The 20,526-nt window shown below is 38.5% G+C and overlaps 3 protein-coding genes across 3 annotated transcripts in view; 1 reads left to right on the top strand and 2 right to left on the bottom strand.

The window, feature by feature from the left end:
- HemK2 (HemK methyltransferase 2) overlaps positions 1 to 20,526 on the bottom strand; it is a gene marked incomplete in the record, with an annotated part of 278,137 nt that overhangs the window by 17,139 nt on the left and 240,472 nt on the right.
- On the top strand, positions 7,732 to 10,480 carry LOC109031233 (macrophage migration inhibitory factor homolog). Its single transcript, XM_019042638.2, has 3 exons — positions 7,732 to 8,079; positions 9,123 to 9,295; positions 10,144 to 10,480. Exons 1-3 carry the CDS (start codon positions 7,972 to 7,974, stop codon positions 10,220 to 10,222), a joined length of 360 nt encoding a protein of 119 aa, XP_018898183.1. The 5' UTR covers positions 7,732 to 7,971; the 3' UTR covers positions 10,223 to 10,480.
- Positions 11,364 to 20,429, bottom strand: IntS14 (integrator complex subunit 14). Its single transcript, XM_019042637.2, has 8 exons — positions 20,112 to 20,429; positions 18,527 to 18,718; positions 17,080 to 17,250; positions 15,806 to 16,135; positions 14,979 to 15,227; positions 14,082 to 14,259; positions 13,242 to 13,396; positions 11,364 to 11,919 (listed from the first exon to the last, which is right to left on the bottom strand). The coding sequence occupies exons 2-8, from the start codon at positions 18,686 to 18,688 to the stop codon at positions 11,695 to 11,697; spliced, it is 1,470 nt and encodes a 489-aa protein (XP_018898182.1). The 5' UTR covers positions 18,689 to 18,718; positions 20,112 to 20,429; the 3' UTR covers positions 11,364 to 11,694.

The raw sequence follows: 20,526 nt of genomic DNA, 5'->3' as shown, positions 1-20,526 counted from the left end.
TCGGAGATATGACGGATTTGAAAAGTTCTCTGAGAAAGTATGTTGGAGTTTCTGTCCAACGTGCGTTAGAAATTCAGCATAAAGCTGAAAATCTCAATATTATTGAGATTGAGATTGATATTTTAGCTTAATGCTGAATTTTAAAGCACGTTGGCAAAAAAACTCCGACGTACTGTCATACGACCCGTGCGTCCACCGCAATCAGTTTGTTTGTTTCTCTGAGACAAGTGAAAGTCGTTAAAAAGTTCTTGGAAATCCTTGGATTAAATCAGTCGATTTTAAACCCCCTCATGACCGAACAGTCAAATTTTACAGACAGAGGAAAATTTTAGAAGAACCTTGGTAATAGCATTAAATGGACCGCCACGTTAAGCAGAAAGGAACCAAGCCACAACTCCCCATTGTACGAGAACGGTTGAAATTTTGTTTATAATTTTTTTGGTGAATTTTTTTAATAATTTGACGAAGATAACCTGGAATTTTTTATGTGAAAAATGCAACTCTGATGAATAAAAATTAAGCTGTCAATGAAACTTTTGAACGTTGCAATGCGATTAAGCTTGTCTGCCATTCACACATTCAATCTCATTCATCTACCCACAGCGTGGAATTTTGCAAATTGTTAATTTTGCTCATAGTTCCATTACACGTTTATACCTTACAATTAATCAATTTAAATGCAATTCAGTGCATTTAAATTTCTCGCCATCACCAGGCAACCCTGGTAAAAATTGGCGATAAGAGCTGCCTTTCAAAATACCATAGGAATTCTTATAGCCGGCTAAAAATGGCTACAGAAAATCATATAGCTGGCTGTAGAATGCGGAGCAAATCATACGGCCGGGCTATACGAAGTGATAAAAAATTATGCAGCCGGGCTATAGTTCCTATCGCCGGGCTTTACACTTTATCGCCTGGCTGTTGCTTTTTCGCCATCGATTATAAAAGGCTATAAGAAATTGTGTAGAAATTCGTGTGCTTTGGAAATCATTAAGTTTGATACGGAACCACCTTAATATTTACAAAACACACATTATATTTTCCTTTAATACATATTTTTTTTCATCAATTAAAATGAGAATAATCCATATAGGATGTGCAAACATTTCAAAATCATGAGTTGAATAACGCTGACTCCGCCAGATTAAATATTAGAGCCGAACACAAAGAAGAGCGGCGAGGCACTGGCGCCTACAAACCTAACAGGGATACTTCACGCATTGCGCAACGCGTGAAGTATCCCTGTTAGGTTTGTAGGCGCCAATGCGTGTTTCGCGCTGGCTGCCCGCCTGCCACGGCGCTTGAAGCAACTATTTCACACCAGAGGTATTGCACAGTATCATTCGAAACTGAAGGCGCTCTAATATATTAGTAATTGCAGACATCCATCAAAAGTACGGAGCTTTCCTCGCAAAATAAATCGAGATACTACGGCCCAAAAAGAGAGCAGTATTATTCCAAAAACTCACTAAGTCCTGGCATCCGTAATTAGTAACGTTTAGCATACACTTTATCGCCTGGCTGTTGCTCAGTCGCCATCGGCTATAAAAGGCTATAAGAAATTGTGTAGCCGGCTACAGAAGCTATTGGAAATCTTACAGCCGGCTGTAGGTCTATGGTATTTTGGAACACATATTCTACTGCCAATTTTTACCAGGGAAAGTAGGGTTTCAAAACTCGTCCACCAGAGTAGCTGACTTGCGTGGGTTGGTCATGGTTTGGAAGTTGATATTACCACGATGCGAAAAGGAGGACAACAAAAGGCACGAACACGAGAGGAGCGTATCCTCTGGCCTACCTCGAAAATTGAAGGCGAAATAATAAACGACCTCCATACTCCCATGTTGGTGTCGATTATATTTAGGGTATTAATTAGTCGATTAGGGGCTTCTGCCCCTACACCTGAGTGTCCTTGCACCTGCATTCCATCGGATGAAGTACTGGATATAATGAGTCTCTCAGTGGGGCACTCGATACGACAACGTGGTCTAGACGCAGAGCTTTTAATCCGGGATTCGGGCATGTGCGGCTTATTGAGCGGGTGCGTGGTGATGTCTTGACAAGATGTTTTCTTGTCGATACCTCGTTTTATCACTCACTCAACTTTCGAGTACCCATCACCCCATCGCATCCAACTATTGCAACAGACGCCCACTCTAAGCTCATCTGCACCATCCCTCGTTGCCGAACTTGGAATAAAAGTCGATGAATTTGTTTGATGTTTCTCTACGTCGCATCAGTGGGATTACTCGGAATCTTGGTAACACCAATATGTTTTTGCCGCAGATTCCTCGTGGTCATTTTAACTTTTGTTAGAATCTGCTCAGTTATGGGTAGGTGGCATTCAACATGAAATTGGACGGAAACTAAAATGGAAATTGCTTGGGACCAATCAAATTTGCTGTCCGTTTGGCATATCGGCGGAGAGTTTCAGCTCTATGCTCTGATTTTTTTTTAATGAAATATTTCTTGATCAGTTCGTGCATAATTGTCAGAAAGTTTTCCTGACAGAGTAAAAAAATTACTCAAAATTTTTTGCACTGTAAGGAGGTCAAAAGTTACAGGAAATCTAAATCATCTCGAGTCGAGATTTGTGCTTCCTTAGTTTTGGCATCTATCCTATAGTGAAACCGGAAATAAATGTTTCGATTCTTTTAAAATATACTGTCAAAAAAACTGTTAGAAAATTCGTGAAAATATTTTTGTACTAACTTCGTCTTGAGAATGTTCAAATATAATTTTAATAAGTTTTTGGAAGGATATTACGCCTTTTAGAGCATTTTCACAATCTAGAAAATATTTGGAAAATATCTGTATGTCAAGGTTTTGTACTAGACACTACACTATGCTTCTGTATGGACGGTTACTATGACGTTTCCTTCATCTACGCAAGGGAAGCACTGCCTTCCCAAAAGTTCGGAAGTTAAATATTAATTTTATATATCTAGTTTTTATTATCCTTTGTACTATTTGAGTAGAAAAATAGAGCTCGCATCAAAACCATTGGCTTGAAATTTAACAACATTTATTCCGCGCAGGATTGTAAACAGCATAAGATATAAATCTTCGAATAGACAACTATGACTGCACGAAAAGGATGTCAATTGGCCTATCTCAAATATTGAAGGCAAATTGAGAGCAATGTGCGTAACCTTAATTATACGTCCTCAAGACGCCACAATCCAAGGGTTTGTAAAAATGGTGCAATTGCGGGAAATCTGAGAAGCTTAGTGAAAGACAACAACAAAGTCTTGACATTAAAAAAAATGTAAAAGACGTTATCCTATTCCTTCTAGTTTACACTCAAAGTTTACCTTTTCCCGAAAAAAATGTCAAAGTGAACTCATAGAACACACATGTCTTTCTCTCAGAAAATATACTGAAACTTATGCGTTCTGCCGTAACATATTCATCCTGAAAAGTACAACAAAGTACCTCCAAACCCTAGCAGACAATCTCTTACTGGCAGGCTTGGACTGGCCATAAGGCCAATCTGCCATTGGCAGATACGCCCCCTTGGCGCGCCAAAAACGAGGGGGGAAATAGAGGGAACGAAAGGATGCGCGTTAACGACGGCGCAGAGATACATATATTCATACTTGATGGACGTCACTGCTGTATCTGAAAAATTGAAGGCGCGATGACGCGAAGCGTGAGTTCTCAACGCTCTGCTATATGCTGGCAATGAGGTGTCGCTCAGATTCGGGAGAAAAGTTAAAAAAGAGGCCGGAACACATCTCTCCTATCTTCGGCTGTGTTATTCACGTAGTGCTTGAAGCACCATTACGAATAAGACAAACGCAAACAAACACAATATGGAAATCCTAAATAGGTGGTGCATGGAAATATAAACAGGAGGACCCAATCGTCGGTTTAGTTCACTACAGAGGGAGGGAAAGGATGCGCGTTAACGACGGCGCAGAGATACAACTATTCGTACTTGATGGACGTCCGTGCTGCATCTGAAAAATTGAAGGCGCTATGACGCGAAGCGTGAGTTCTCAACGCTCCGCTATATGCTGCCAATGAGGTGTCGCTCATATTCGGGAGAAAAGTTTAAAAAGAGGCCCGAATACGTCTTTCTTGTCGTCGGCTGTGTTGATACTCGTTCTTTCTTCTTTTCTCAGGTTCTTGCCTGATTCTTTTTCGGGTGGATTTTTAGACCCACGTCTTAAGCTCGTGTAAACTGCGGCACTGACACAGTTCTTATGGAAATAATGTTGCTTGGATGCGTCTAGTGGCTTTAATTTTTTATTTTTTCTTTAATTTCAGAAGTCTGTCGGTTACTTCAATACATTCATTTTTACAATTTTTACTCTGTGCGATTAATAAACTTTGAACCTGAAAATAGTGTAAACTTGTGCTGCTTTGCCAAAATTTTCTGAACCCCTCTCCACGAAGGAGATGCCCCATCAGGAAATATCACATTACGCCCCTTTAACCAGCCAAGGGACAGACAACATTACACATAGAGGACAACTGACGGAGCGATCTAAACATCGATTGTTTTCATAATACCATTTCGTACCAAAAATTTGAGGGGGGAAAAACTTGCGCCGAAGACTGTAGCCTATACAGCACCCACCCTTTTTTGGGAGGGGGTCGACTTTTCATCGAATAAAAATATCCACAAACGAAATCACAGAGTTTTAAAATCCATCCTCCTGTTTAAAAATTCCAGGCACGCGGCGCGCGTGTTGGCTCTAACAATCATTCATTCTAAGCATAAGGCCGAAATAAATTGAGGTAGGTAGAATTGTTTGACTGGAGCTTTGACGCTACCGTACAAATCGGTACTTTCTCCAGACTTGCCGACTGAAGTCCAGTCAAAACAGGTCCATCGCCTCGACTCTTCAAGATCAATCCAGCGACCAAGCGCCGTAATACTTCCAAGCTGCGAAGGTGTTGCGTCACTCATTGTCTCACGGCGTTGCCGCTGGATAAAGAATTTGACCACGTTAGACAGAAAGGAACCAGGCAACATCAGCTATTGCCAAATTCAATCGGGCAATTTAATTTTCTTACGTGAAAACAGTTATACGGAACTTGGTGCAAATTTTAGAGAATTTTATGCATAGTACCGAGCGAATTCCTTAAAATTTTGAAAGAAGACCGTTCGAACATGATCTTGTAATAAATTAAATTGCCCAGTTAAATTTTGCAATAGGTAATGTGACTTGGTGCCTTTCTCCTAAGCAAGGGGAGCTTCCCAAGTGTAACCGGAATTTCGAGTTGAAATTTCGCATGAAGATACTAGAGATGATTTTAGGGATGCCGTATTTTTTCGTTTTTTCGAATGGGGTCGGGAAAGCCCTCAAAAAAAGGGCTAAAGATGCGAAAAAAACGCGTGCGCTAGCGGCACAAGGTAAACGTAGGTGACAGAGGCTTTGCATCCTTATCAGTGCCGCATGGCCAAACGGTAGCGCGCTCTCCTCGCAGGCGGGAGGTCCAAGGATCGGATCCTGATTACACCTCGTAATTTTATTTTACTTTATGCTTGTTTATCTTTCACTTACTTTATTTTGCACCATTCGCTCCGCAAACCGACTTACGAGGTAGAACACGTAGTGACTGAAGATTTTTTACATATGCTGATAAAAACTTGAAGTTTCTCTTGGATTGAAACGTTACACATAATTAAATAAACAAAACACTCTAAAACTCACCAAATTTCGTTGCCAAGCTGAATTTCCGGAGTATCAGTCGAATCTGTATCTGTATCTGACTGATACTCCGGAAATTCAGCTTGGCAACGAAATTTGGTGAGTTTTAGAGTGTTTTGTTTATTTAATTATGTGTAACGTTTCAATCCAAGAGAAACTTCAAGTTTTTATCAGCATATGTAAAAAATCTTCAGTCACTACGTGTTCTACCTCGTAAGTCGGTTTGCGGAGCGAATGGTGCAAAATAAAGTAAGTGAAAGATAAACAAGCATAAAGTAAAATAAAGTTACGAGGTGTAATCAGGATCCGATCCTTGGACCTCCCGCCTGCGAGGAGAGCGCGCTACCGTTTGGCCATGCGGCACTGATAAGAATGCAAAGCCTCTATCACCTACATTTACTTGTGCCGCTAGCGCACGCGTTTTTTCCGCATCTTTAGCTCTTTTTTTGAGGGCTTTCCCGACCCCATTCGAAAAAACGAAAAAATACGGCATCCCTAAAATCATCTCTAGTATCTTCATGCGAAATTTCAACTCGAAATTCCGGTTACACTTGGGAAGCTCCCCTTGTCAGTCCAATTATCGCTTCCACTTCATTGTCAACAAAGTATATTCACTGCTGTCACATTAAAGGTGAATTCCACCACCCCTTTGACAAATAATCCCATACCATGGCAATTTAAACAGTGGTGACATACGCTGCAGAACTTTTGGTGTGGGTGTGTGTATGGGGGGGGGGGGGGCAAAAAAACGAGAAGGTGGGTCTAAAGGGTGTCCCCTCGACCGAGAGGGTCCTCCTCAAGACATTTTCTAAAATAAGGTATGTCTAGAACGGAATTTTCGGTTGTTTTTCAAGGTAATATATCACTTTTATGGAGGGGGGGGGGGGGGCACAGTTCTATCTTACACGAGTGGAGGTTGAGTGTTCTGTCAACTGTAGGCCGAAATACCAGCGAGCGACTACCAGGATTTGCGATTCCCCTCCTCCCTTAGTCGCTTTCCAGCTACCAAGGAAAAGTTTATTTCAAGCAAAAATCGCATTCAGTATAAGTAAATTGAAGAGTGAAAGATGGCCAGAAATGGCGGTAAGGGTACACATGTACTAGCATATGATTTCTATAGCTTGAGCATTTAAAGCCGAAATCGTTTCTAAAATTAAGAGAAAACCTTTCTTCTGGAGCCCGAAGTTCCGAGTTCAGATCAACTAGGCAACTAAACTAACTGTGTGACAAAGCGTGGTGGAGTATCAATGGAAACTGAAGGCGCTCTAAGTCGAAATCTTATTTAAAAGTCCACTTAACCCACGAAATCCTCATTTCATTATCATCGATAAGTCGCATGTGCGTCACTTACTTACTGTTTCTATACAAATCCTTAAAACCATGATTAAATTTAAGACTCAGATGCCTCAACTAGTGTCAACTCAGTACAAGCGCCAACGAATTTTTACTGAGAATTTTTTAATCCCATATTGGAAAATGGACTAAGAAAGACCATACCTGAAAAACAAGATGGCACCTCTCTGGACACTTAAATCATAAACCATGTTCGGATCCGACAGCCCTGCCGGTGACGCGCAACGTGAGTTGACGTGATGTGCGATTGAGCACAGGGGAGAATTAAGTACATGAGCGCCGCCGTCCGCAACGCAATATGGTCCAAAACTCAAGAATAGAATTAAATAAGTAGGATAATGACTCAAATATCACGAAAGTTTCGTTACCATTTTTTCTTGAGTCGCTAATTTCGAATTTGATGTCAAATTGCCTAAATTTTAACACCTTGACCCATTAATTGTGGGCAAGTTTATGGCACGTTGCGGCGCGCTGCCCGCTCGAAACGTGCACTGACGCCTACAAACCTAAGTGAATACTTCAAGCATTGCGCAATGCGTGAAGTAGGCCCTTAGGTTTGTAGGCGTCAATTTTTTCGGCGCGAAATTCTCCCCTGCGCTCTGTCGCGTGACGTGACCTACGAAGCGATGGAAATAATTTTTGAAAATCCCGCAAAACTTGGAGTGTCGACGGTGGCCGGTGTGTCGGTGCCTTGCCGAAAATATGACCTTGAAAACATAACGTAAACAAAGCGCGCCGACTTCCTTATCTTATCAACTGCTGTGTGTTTTATTCTACGCTTTTTTTCATCTATTCATCCATCTAATTGATCAGGGATTCTGTTTTATTCGACTATACGATATCCAGAATCTTTATCAGAATCACATTGAATTCAGTTTGTTCTTTCCAGTCGAACGTGAGTGCCGTTGTTCAAGCTCCTCAACTTCAAGCTCAAGGCACTTCCTCCATCTTCACCATGCCGGTATTCAAAATTGAAACTAATGTCCCGAAATCCAAAGTGCCCGCAGATTTCCTTAAAACCACCACTGCCTTGGTGGCAAAAACCTTGGGTAAACCTGAGAGTGTAAGTAATCCCCCTCAATTTACAGGACTTAGTTTTCACAGGTACCTATCCGTCTTGTTCTTTCAAAACTGTTTTCTTCTTGCAGCCCCTCTCTGCTCTACGACATAAGTAATCTTTGACAGAAGTAACATATCAGTCATTTGAATACCAAAAATATCCTTTTTCAAAGCGTTAAATGAGAAGCCCTTCAACTAAAGTACAGCCGAGTGAATACGCTCAATCCATGGTTAAATTATTGAAAGTTGGGAAATAATCAATTTGGATGATCTGCTTATTGATGCTGCACCGTCAAACTGTACAGAATACTCTTCATTACATCATTTATGATGTCTCCAATCGACAAAATTTCTAGAACTGAGGAAAGAAAAGGACATTTGTCTCTCCTTTTCTTTCCTAAGTTTTAAGTGCTTCTCTCATTCAACTGAGGATTGAATGCTCATCATCATAACGTTTGCACCTACAAACGTAGTGACCTGAGGGTTTATGTAATGAATATAGTGTGTACAACTCCGCAGTTCTGAAGTCTTAGGGGCCACCAATAATATGGCCCAAAGAGGACTGTGTATCGTGTCATAACTCTAAGCGTTATTTCATAGTGGAAGGAATATTGAGTAGAGTGCCAAAAGCTTTAAACTGAATTGGAAAGTAACGAACAAGGAATAGAGGGAAGAAAAATTGGACGCATTTCTGTCAATCGGAACTAAGTGCCAATTTGAGTTTCTGAGGAATTTAGAATGCGGGATAGCATGTTCTGTCAAACGGAACTGAGCCCCATGGAAAAGCATTGCGAGCATATGACGGAATGAGCCTGACGCCCGGTTCCGCTGCCTATCAAAGCCCCCCCTCTACCTTCCTCCCCCTATGATGCTTACTTCCGTTTGACAGAAGTACGTCCAATTGAAGTAATCACATGAGCTTATTACAACCCTGGCGCATTCATCATCGTGGCCCCTCTCCTATTTTTAGGAGATATTTGTGCTATGCTGCAGTCGCTTTTGCATCATGAAATTGTTATTTCACCATAAGTTTATTTATGTTCTCAGTATGTAATCGTTCAAGTAGTACCAGATCAGATGTTGTCATTCGGTGGAAGTACGGAAGCAGCGGCCAACTGTCTGCTCATGAGCATCGGAAAGCTTGGCTTGGAGGAAAACAAGAAACACTCAAAAGTCCTGAGTGCACATCTTGAGAAAACTCTTGGCGTGTCTCCAAACAGGTATAACTTTCAGATAAATACACCCTCTTTTGTATTTCACTTTGATTTAAAATAATTTTTTTGCATTCGAATAGTTTTTTTTCCGAAGTTGTACCTTGAGGTGGATCAAAATTCGAGGATAGAACAGAAAGTAATGCCTCCTTAGTTTCCTTGAAATTGGCCAGTTATTAACCACGTCCCATGAGACCTCAGCTGTAGTAGGATTGGAACAATTTTACAAATTTAACAAATTGACTGACCCTCGGAAACCACAACTTCCTTGATAAAATTTGGCTACTCAAAAATGGGAAATTCAATTCCGTCAAACATTTTTTATTGTGATTTCTGTCTAGAGAGTAGTTCTGTCATGAAAACCTAATATGCACCTCCTATTTCAGGAGCATTTAGTCAGACATTGTGGTGATGGAAATAAGCGCTTATTTCATCTTTTGAAAGAGAATAAGTAAATTTTTCTCAAAATTACCTAAATCTCATGTTTTCAAAAACGTTCAGTACCCTCCTCCTCTTTTTACCTACTGGAGGCTTATATCATGAGGCAGGAGGCTGTAGCAGTCTTGATTTTTCGAAGAAACTTTTAGATCTGCAGCTCGATTGTTGTTTATGTCGGCATGACAAGAATCGAAAATCAATATATTACACGGCGCAGACAAGGCTATGTCTTGTCTTATCGTGCTGATATAGCCAGTTAAAGTTTCAACAATCCAGCTGCAGAGCTCATTACAAAAAGCAAGATTTTCTTAATTCTCTGACATCAAATGAGGTTAATGGTACTACATATATTTTTTTGGTTTTTTCATTGTTTGCTCTTACATAAAATTGGCCCTAATTTTTGGTAATTTTTCTTCCAGAATGTACATACAATTTTCGGACCTGCCCAGCAAAGATGTCGGCTATGATGGATCTACATTCCATGATCTTCTAGGCTGAACGCTATTGATTGAATGTTTGTATCCCTCTCTTTATTTCGAAAAAGGATCAAAGATGCCTGCGCTTCTCCGTATTTTTAAGTCTAACTCATTTCAGCAACAAGTATTCTTAAGTTCTTGGTTATTTTTTCCTAATTTGTGATTTTTCAATTTAAGTGTCAATATTGCCAGTTAAACTGGACACTTTAGTTTCTGTTTCTTGTTTTTGTACCTTCAAAAGAATATCGCCTCTTTAAAATTAAAATTTATTTATCAAAAATCACAATTTTTTTTTCATTGCAACAATCCATTTCCTCAACTTTTTACATTAAATTATTCTGTATTCTACCCACTATTATGTCACTAACTGTGAACTTTCGCCAGTCATATCCTCTTGTTCTTCATATCCAGCCTCCCATTCTAAATTCACACCAACTGATTTTGCGACTGATTTTTCCTCAAATCCCGATGAAATCAGGATTAAATCCTAATTGACCTCAAATCCTGATAGAAACGGGAAAATCCCGATGCTAGACACCCTGCCAGCAGAGCCCTTTTAGTTCAAGAAAATCATTATTAGCCATTGTGGCATTGGTGAAGCTATCTATTTTAGGAGAATGACAATTATTTTTTGATAGGTAGACTGTTAATTGCTCGCAGATATTCTTCAAATAGACTGATTAAAATATTGATAGTACAAGCTTTATTTAAATTTTAAAGATTTGAAATTTTCAAAAAAGAACGAAAGAACTAGAGGTGCTTAATTTATTGTTGCAACTTGGGTTGCAAATTTTTATGTAGCAACCCATTTTCCCCCTTTTTTGTGAAAAGATGCATTTTTCAAATGAGAATTTGTCAAACTGCAAGAGAATTCACAAGTTAGTTTAAGTGGAAAAACCATTCATTGATTTGGTTCGTAAGATCTCTGTTGGATCAATGTAGTCAGATCTAGAAAGCTATGAAATGAATCAATTAAATCAAGGTAACTTGGTAACATTCTTTACTCATAACTTAGGCTGGATACACTTCCAATTATTGAAAATTATTGCATTTACCTCAACTAACTTGCAAACTAACTCAAGTCCAGCAAAGTCAGGAAGAGAGGAGACCTACCTTAACTGAGGCAAGGATTGAATTTTATGAGTTACACAAAATAACTTACATTCTTTAGGTACGAATAAAATCTTATAATATTACATTACATATACAATTGATTACATCTTATGAAAAATAAATAAATCACAGTCTTTGTTTGGATTACCTAATCTTAGTTGGACTGGAAATATCATTGTAATCACAATATAGGTATAAACACTCTGAATACAAATTAGTAAACGGAAATATGTAGGTAAAACTGTTAGGTCCATAGTGACACCCTGAATCATCAGTAGACCAATCTTAAACCTTTACCAATTTTAAATCAACTATGACAGAAAATTTTCAAGGGAAGGTCGTAAAGCTATAGGCGTTTCTCATCACAATAACAGATGGTCCTTAATCCCTGGCAGAGAATGAAGTTCGTAAAGGCTGAATATTATTTTTTGGATCCCTGGAATGGCTTTTCCTTAAGGCTGTTGCAGCATGCGTTAATTGTAAGGCGCAATCTGGGTGGGCGCCACCCGGCAAACAAGTGCACTCAGTATCTAAAGTTGACGCCAACCGATCCAGAAGTTCAATGAAGCCATAGGAGATGGCTACACGGCGCACTTTGTTCAATTCCTGCAAAAAATGTTGAGGATAACAAAGTTGGACGAAACAACAAGGTTAAAGAAGACTTGATATCTATTATAGGATGAAAATTACAGAAAGTGAAATTTTTTCTGTAATACATCATAGCCTCTTATGAATTCATTGTCAAGAAAATTGATTTTGAATCCTGCAAATCGAAGACACCTTCAATGAAATATTTCACAAGGTTCTCGAGATACTGTATTTAGGAAAACTAGGTGTACGTTTTACTTCAGGAGACAGTCACACAACTCAACATGATTCCAGCCCATTAGTGTTCCTACACTTTCAAAAACAATTATATTCAATGGTGGAATTAATCTGCATGTGTAACAAATTTTTGCAGTTTTTGAAAGTATTTGTTGAAAACAAATCCTAATTTACTGGAATAACGTAACTGACTTACATACTGAATTTTCTGTGTTGCATTTATTTTCAAGATGCCTTGATGGATCCATAACTTTTTCCAATGCTTTATTATACATTTTTATTGATGTTTAAAGATGATTGTGGACAAAGATATAATTCGCAGAGCTATCAGGAGAAATTAGTTGGTAGTAAATATACTTCAACTTGTTTGTATTTTAGTTATGAGTTTTAAGTCTTGAAAATGCGGTAAAAATTTCAAAGGACTGTTTTGAATAGTTCAGAGACTTTTCGATTTTGGAAAAAAATAAGAATGAAAGAAGCCTCTTGATTAAATACAACTGAATTGCAAGTAGAAAACAATAGACCACTAAACAGGATGCCGTACCAACTTACATGTTTCCATATTGAAAGTTTACATATAGATGGATTAGGAATTTTCACATTCGACTAAATGCGAAGAAAGACAGATTCCGTCTAAATTGATTCACACTTCCTGCTTACAAAAAAACCAAACTCAACTTGGGTAAAATTGAGCACTGAACTAATTTTGGTATATTATACAGTGAAAGACTTTACCTGTGCACTGGCTTTTTTTTAAGATTGTAATCACCATGTATCAGAAGTGGCAGAAAATATATGTGAAGCCAAGCTCTTGTTCTTTGCCTGTCAAAAATGTGAGTTAATTTCAACGCCTAATTTGGCATAATTTGGTTTGGTAGTTGATCGTGGTTTTTTCGTGAGCGGGAAGTTTGAATGTATAATGTAATCTACTAAGATTTATTTCTCATCTATGAGTTAATTTGGAAGCGTCTGCTAAGTTCTAAATGAAATTTTGAGGAGAAAACATCTGCTGTAGTAATAAATTTCTTACCCTATCTAGTGGTGCATAGAGTCAAATAACTGAACAAAATTCAAAAATGGTTAAAGAAATTTTCAACACTCACCTTGTAGAAATGCTGTGTCTTGTCAGGTATTTTTCTGGCATGCCTCACTATTTTTTGAATATCCGACAGAAGACTTGCATGGTTTATCCAAACGACAAAGTTTTGAGCATAGCTTCTCTTCTCTGCTGGTTTTATTGGGAACAGTTCATCTGGTTCTGTAGTAAGACAGGAAAAAAATAAAAAGTCTTTTAGGAAATGGTATCACAAAAAAGAGGTCCGACTTTTCAATAGTGCCCCAAGTCTTGCCGTGACTAATAGCATTAATGGTTTGATAAATATGAATCAATATTAATTGAAAATACTGAGAGAAATTCTTAAACATCCTATAGAATTTTGAGATGATATGCCGGTTTTTTTAAGTTTGAGAGAGAACTTTAGTAATCAAGGTATCTACAGAATCACTGAGAAAAATTACAGACTTTTCCGAAATGTTTCTTGACTTTTTCCTAACAATTCTGTCAAGTTTGCAATGCCAATTGAGACTTTAATGGCCTTTAAATATTCTTAGGGAATGTTTGTCACATGCCAAATGTTGACAAAAATCAATAAGGTCAGATTCCTTTGGGATTTATTTGTATTAAAAATAGAAAGGTGCGAATAGATAGCATTGAAAATGTCTAAACCTTCATCAAGAAAATTGATTCATTTCATTTGAATTTATTTCCTCAAACTTTTTTCCAAAGCACTTGGGCCTTTCTTGAAACAATCTATTTAACTGAATCGCTCATCCAAAAAAATTTACAATTTTTTCCAAAACCATAGAACAAAGTCCCAATTATTTTCTAATTTCCAGGCGCACATAAAGAAATTGTTGGATTTTGACAAGCGAGTATACATTACCTAATTCCCTGTTCTTTGGTAGACCAAGATAGTTGAAATTGCCAAGCCACGGCACAGAATTTGAACCAGGTTCTAGTACCGTTAACATTAGATTTGATTTCTTTTTTGAGTCTGCCCAGGAGTAGAGGATCCCAAACCAATCTGGACCCAACTGGCACAGTGCCGCCATATTTTCCACCTAAAAATTTAAATTAGACACATTTACTATTTACGACTCAGATGATAACAACATGTGATTGTTTGTTTTTGTGCAATAATTTGAATTGTTCATTTCTAGCGGTCTATAATAAAAAATCTGAACTGGCCTCCAAGAATGTATTTATTTTTGGGTCGATTACTAATAAATAAATACTAATTTTGTAGTCGCAACTGTTATTTAAGACCACTGCGTACCTAAAAATAATTGAAAGAAAATTTGGAGGAAATCCTCAAAAAGCAGGAGTCCTCTGCAACTGGTCTAGAAAAAAACTAAGTTGAAGAAATTAAAACAAAAACTTTCCAGACTGGCTTCAATAAAAATTGAGGCTATAATAAATAGGGATGTTCAAACGAATTCCTGCCAGAACGCTATCCGTATCGTCTCTTACCAAAACTGGTGGAAGTACTGACAGTGACGATGATATCGTTAACAGCCGGCCTTATCGGATTTTTGAGGGCTTGCACTCAATGCATTGTTGCCCCGTGTGTTAGTTTGTCGGATTGACTGGCGCAGCGGCGTGTAAAATAGATGTACAAATGGCAACAGCTTCTTTTCGGCAGCTCCAAAAACTCAGATCGCTATCAGTAAGAGCGCTCTTGTCGTAACTTTTTCTTGACAGAACTGTTTCGGTAGCTTACCGACAACCGATAGAACAGCCCTAATGATAAAGATTACAACTAATAAATCAGGATACTCACTTTCAATGCACCGTGAAGAAGAACACAAAACGAAGGTGCTTTGCCATCATCAGCATTTTCATCGTCCGATTCAGAGTTCGGGTTGACTTTGACTGGATAGTTGTAAGTAGAATTAGTCTCGGGCAGGACAAGATGGCGAGACACAGCTGCTGGGCTGGCTACATCTGATAGGTCCAGGAAGCCACAGATCTCAATTGTATTTGACATACTGACGGTAATCATTTCAAAGTCTGTTGGTTTGATATATGGCTGAAAAACATAAAAGTTATAACTTACTTGGAGAATTCGAAAATGCACCGGAGTCTAAGAGTCTCTTAAAAAATAGAGCGGCAGAAAAATTCCAGAGAAAAACCTCATGAAAAATTGGGGGCTTAAAGGAGCAAAAGCCTGAATTGAGTGGTTTGCACCAGAAATGATACAGTGAACAAGGCAGCCTCAGCAGTGTGATAGGTAAGGCAGTTTACTGCAAACTTTCAGGTGCTGCATTCAATTTAAATTGAGAAAAGTCTGAAAAAAGTTATGAAAGTTTAATTAAGAAAGTACAGACGGCTCAAAAAGATTTTTGCGAATCTGCTGCTTCTTCAAAGCTTATTGAAGAATCATTTCAACTCGAGTTTACGGACAAAGCTAAAAATTTCACCTGGATCTCTTTCACAACACTCTAACATTTCAACAACTGTAATGCTGTCAGGGAAAAATCTGTTGCATTTAGTGCCAAAGGTGGAAAGAAAATGATCTAACAGTGATAAAAAATTAATTGTTTTACTTAACGGAGCTTTTTGTCCTCAAACTTTGACTTATTAAGGAATTGCATCCAGGCTCCTTACCAAGGGGGTCGGAGAGAGAGATATTTTACTCCGCAGGTTTCCACAGACCAACTGTCCAGTGAAAGAGGAGTAGTTTTCTTCTGCCATACTCAGAAACATAGATGCAACATTAACTGCAGTTGGGTCTGAGTGAGGGCGTAAAACACAACTTTCCTTCCCGGCTAACTCAACCAGTTTTTCCAGATGTGTCAGATCATCATTAGGAGTTGATATTGTCAATGCTGTTAACTTTCCAGGAAATGAGAAAGGCAAAGGAATGGTAGGTGACTGAACTATATTTTTCAGAGATGTTGGTCCAATCCCAGGTGAGCCATCTGTTACAAGAAGAACCTGCAGGACAAATTTCCACATGAATAAAAGTCTTAATTTCGAGGAGGGGGATTACAAAGGTAATAACTCAGATGTGGAGAAACAACTAGGATGATAGCAAATGATGAGAATTCAAGATATTTTTTCCTAAATTTAAGTACTCAGTACGTGATTTGTGATGACTATCCATGGAAAAACCGAACTTAGGGCTTTATCGTTTATCAAGTGATGAGACAAAGTCAAATTTTGTTCCCATTTATACACATCAAAGGTGCCATTTGAACATACGTATCATCTGGTTGAGTGGTGCTGCTTCAAGGCTGATCAGAGATTGACATTAGTCTCAACATACATGAGCAAACTCTGGTGCCAAAAAGCTCAAAATTGAGAATATGGTACCATTGCTTGCAGGAATTTTTTTATAAAAAATTTAGTGCACTTGATTCTCAAAAATTTAAGGCAAAATCACCATTATAACAGTTTAAAGTTAGCATTTAAAAAATTTAGTTTTGAGATACAGCTATTTGAATTTACTCAGGGCTTAACGTTCCAAAATTATGATGAAACTTTACCTTAATTGGCGCAAAAATGGACGTATTTGCTTGCACATTATTTAGCTGAGAGCAGCCATGCATTTCCCTCCAAAAATTTGCCTCCTCATACTGGAGACCCTTATATTGTAAACGCTGACAATTTTAGTAAAACATCCTGGGAAACCAACTTTGGAAGGCCTCATGCTCCTGACCTACGCCTTCAAATTAAAGATTCTTTGATGGTCTCCAGCTTGATATTGATATGACCATAATGATATTCTATTTCAAGAGAGTAGGTGGGACGGATTGAGCATAATAGGGCATAAGGGACAAAATAATTTTTGTTTGATGAAAAAAATTTTTAAGGTTTTATCAGTATGTTGATCAAACACTAAAAGAGCAGTCACTCATTACACAAGAGCTAACACATACCTGACATGGTGTGGAGCTGCCCCACTCGCGCAAAACAAATCCATTGATGGCAGTCAAGACAGGCTCATAACAAGTTTTATCCAGCTCAATAATCTGCGACAGCTTGGATTTGATCTGATCAAAATCGCGTGTGAATGGGTTAATGACATCCACTAGAGATGAGTAGGTCATCTGAAATAAGTATTCAAGTCAGAATAAAGATCTTAGGAGTTTTATGATGGGAGTGTTTGTCAACTGAGTCTAAAAAGCTACCATAATAAATGGAAGAGGGGAAAGAACGACACACGAAAAATATGTAAGGCACTTTTTTGCATTTATCCTCAATGTACTTTTCAAGTACAGGTAATACTTTACAGGTGTTTCAGGGCATATTGATGATCAAAGTGCAAAACAGCATACCTAGTCAACATAATTTCTAAGTAACTTACTTGATTTACTTGAACTACTTTTCTGTTTGCAGACTATCTTGTATAAATTTCAAGCTATAAAATTGGCTTGTTTCTTTCCGAAGAAATAAAATAGGAGCAGAAATTTTAAAATACCACAATGGAGATAGGTAAGCAATTCCTCACTTAGGCCATTGATATGCCGAACAGGTCACTTTTTCAATTCATGAATCAAATGCTGCGGAAGCTTGACACCGCTCAATCTATCTTAAATATAAATGACAAATTTAAATTATTCTTTACCTCCTGTCTTTTCATTGAGCCCGTATCAGACGATCAAACGAGAGGCTTCAAAGAGGTTCATCGATGCCTTTCCTGGCCCTCTCATTGGCCAGCGGTTTAAGTCAGGGCAATCGATGAGTCTCTTTGCAGCCTCTACTTTGATCGTCTGATACGGGCTTTACTAATCTAAAAGCTATGAAATATTTCAGTAGAGATATATTCACAAGGAAAAATAAGAAATCCACTATATAAAAGAGTGGGACTCCTGAGGGCAAAATGGAAAAAAATAGGATGAATTGTAATAAAAAGTCAGTTAACAGATTCAAAAGGAACAAATTCAAACTAGAGGCATTGTCTTGACTCAGGCATTTTGACAATGTACTTTACCCACTCTTTCTACTAGGGCTGATCGTGAGTAATTCTCCAGTCTTCTTTCGTTAATGGCACATAGCCATGCCTACCTTACTTGCATTTCAAGGAAGGATAAAAGTAAGGTAGAGACAACTAGAAGTTGATAGTTTGCAAGTCACACCTTTTTGCCTTTGTTAGTGAACCATTGGCTTCCTCACTTCAGTGCGGATCGAAACCTTTTAACTTGATCAAACCACAGTCAGAGCCAACTTTAAACTGTCACTTTCAGTCTTTCTTTAAAACAACTTTCTTTTCAGTGGTAATTTCTTCATGGAGAATTTTTATTGACAAATCTCCTTCTTACAAGCAGTTTGTAAGTAATATAATGCAGGGTCTGTCTAAATGTAAAAAAGAGAAAATTAACAAACCAAGGCTACGAATTCAAGTTTGCAGTGCAGGGCCAGATAATCAAGTAGTGAGTTGATCCCTTTAACAGCCAGTTGAAGCCTTGTGTAGACCTCGCCAGACTCAGAGTTGGCAACTGGACAGGCCATGGACAAGGAAACATCCAGAACGATAACTGTAGGCATTATGACAGAAACTGCAACTCCTTCAGCAATCTAAAATAAAATAAAATAATAGAACCAATTTATTCTACATTGAAATGTCGGTCAAAAACCACTCTTAAAACATTCTGAAAAGGCAGACATCATTCTCTGACGTGAGACCTTACTATTAACTCAACTATACAGTTTCCACTTTTATAAAACTAAAATTAAGCAAATCATGTTAGCATTAGACTACGCTAACCTTGCAAAACTAGAAATGCCAGAAGAAAGTTGAGTACTTTGTTTTGCTATGGACACCTAATTCAGCGCCTAACAGCTCACTGGACAGTTGCCTAAGAGAATGGAGAGGCCATAACAACCCCGTTTCATGACGTCAAACTAGTAGCGAAATTGCCGTGTTAATCAATCAGAACCGCCGTCAATCGGCCGAAGTTGCATGAGCGGCGCCTTTGAATCTTAGTGGGGTGACGATTTTTGGTATTTAGTCGTGTTTAGCTTTACTTCCTCAATTATCAGACATTGCAACTTATGAACTAGGCAGTTTTCTGATGTGAAATTTTATCTTCTTTCAAAAAGGTTCTTATGAATTTTTGCATCAGATCAACACCTGAAAAAATATTAGCACAAAAGGGACATGTGTCATGCATTCTCTCATGGGAACACGTGTTAAATCGCAGCCGAGTTCCATGTCACAGAATCGTAGTTACGGCCTCTCTATTTTCGAAAGGAACGACTGGACATGCCAGGCAATAATAGGTCAATTGCGCTGGTCACAGAATCGTGTTTTGATGCTTGATTCTTATGGATTAGCTATAAATAATATGATCCATCCAAACCGCAACTTTTTACGTTCGATATTAACCGAGATATCGCTCATTGAAAAATCGGATTTTTGACGTCATCCACTGCGGTAGTGACATCTGTGGTTTCTTCCACCTTGATTTCATTTAAGTTTTACGTTGAGTAACCAACGCGTCACTGACTGATGAAAGTAGGTGAGGTTGAAGATACCACAGGTGTTACTACCGCGGTGGATGATGTCAAAAACCGGACTTTTCAAAGGGCAATATCTCGGTTAATATTGAACGTAAGAAGTCGCTGTTTGGACTTATCTTGTTATTTTAAACTGGTCTGCAAGAGTTAAGCACCAAGACACGATTCTGAGACCAGCACAACTGACCTTTTAACTCAATATCATAACAAAAATTTCTGGTCCCTAAAAAGACTGGGGCCTTTGAAAGGATTCAGCTGCGGAAGCAATTAGGATATCACTGGATACAGGCAGTCAAATTTTGCTCTGTTGCCACCTCTGTGGCTGGGACTGCAGTAAAAATTGGCCGTCCGGTGAAATTTGATGCATTCAACCACAAGAACTAACAGCCCAAAAATCCCAGTCTCCTTAAAAAGAGGAGCCATTCTTAAAGAAATTAGTGGGTGCGCTCACCGAGAAAAATATTCAGGAAAGAGTGAACCTCAACCTTGCTCCTTCCGAGGAGAGTTTACGATAATCATTTCTTGTGCTTCCATGATTAGCTGACTTGATCTGCTGATGGCATAGCTCAAGCGTGGAGATGAGACATGATTGTGCTTAGGACCCAGAGAAAATTGATGAGATAATTACGAATTGTATTCATTGAAGGCATTCCGGTAACTTAGGAAGTAGATGCACTGAATGAGACAGAATTGTATGGACAGAAACTTGTCTCTGGCGAAACCGCAAAACTTTTTGAATATGAACTTTGAACTCAGGAACTAACCTCAAAATTTGATTGTTTTTTTGTGTTTAGTTTTTTAGATGATAACGGTTTCTGATTGGCTATTGATCTGAACTGCAGTAAAAAGCGCCAAATTTTAAATTG

The sequence above is a fragment of the Bemisia tabaci genome, chromosome 4 (genome assembly GCF_918797505.1).
Source record: "Bemisia tabaci chromosome 4, PGI_BMITA_v3".
Taxonomy (NCBI): Eukaryota; Metazoa; Arthropoda; class Insecta; order Hemiptera; family Aleyrodidae; genus Bemisia; species Bemisia tabaci.
Note: the sequence above shows the minus strand (reverse complement) of the source record. Positions and strands in the feature narration are given on the sequence as shown.

Bases quoted from the DNA above. Each gene is read 5' to 3' on its own strand.
- IntS14 (XM_019042637.2), bottom strand. From the start codon at position 18,688: ATGCCTACAGTTATCGTTCTGGATGTTTCCTTGTCCATGGCCTGTCCA. The intron at 14,260-14,978 runs GTGAGTATCCTG...TTAAATTTTTAG, and splicing joins TTCTTCACGGTGCATTGAAA to GTGGAAAATATGGCGGCACT. The intron at 13,397-14,081 runs GTAATGTATACT...GTCTTACTACAG, and splicing joins ACCAAAGAACAGGGAATTAG to AACCAGATGAACTGTTCCCA.
- LOC109031233 (XM_019042638.2), top strand. From the start codon at position 7,972: ATGCCGGTATTCAAAATTGAAACTAATGTCCCGAAATCCAAAGTGCCC. The intron at 8,080-9,122 runs GTAAGTAATCCC...TTATGTTCTCAG, and splicing joins CCTTGGGTAAACCTGAGAGT to TATGTAATCGTTCAAGTAGT. The intron at 9,296-10,143 runs GTATAACTTTCA...TTTTTCTTCCAG, and splicing joins CTTGGCGTGTCTCCAAACAG to AATGTACATACAATTTTCGG.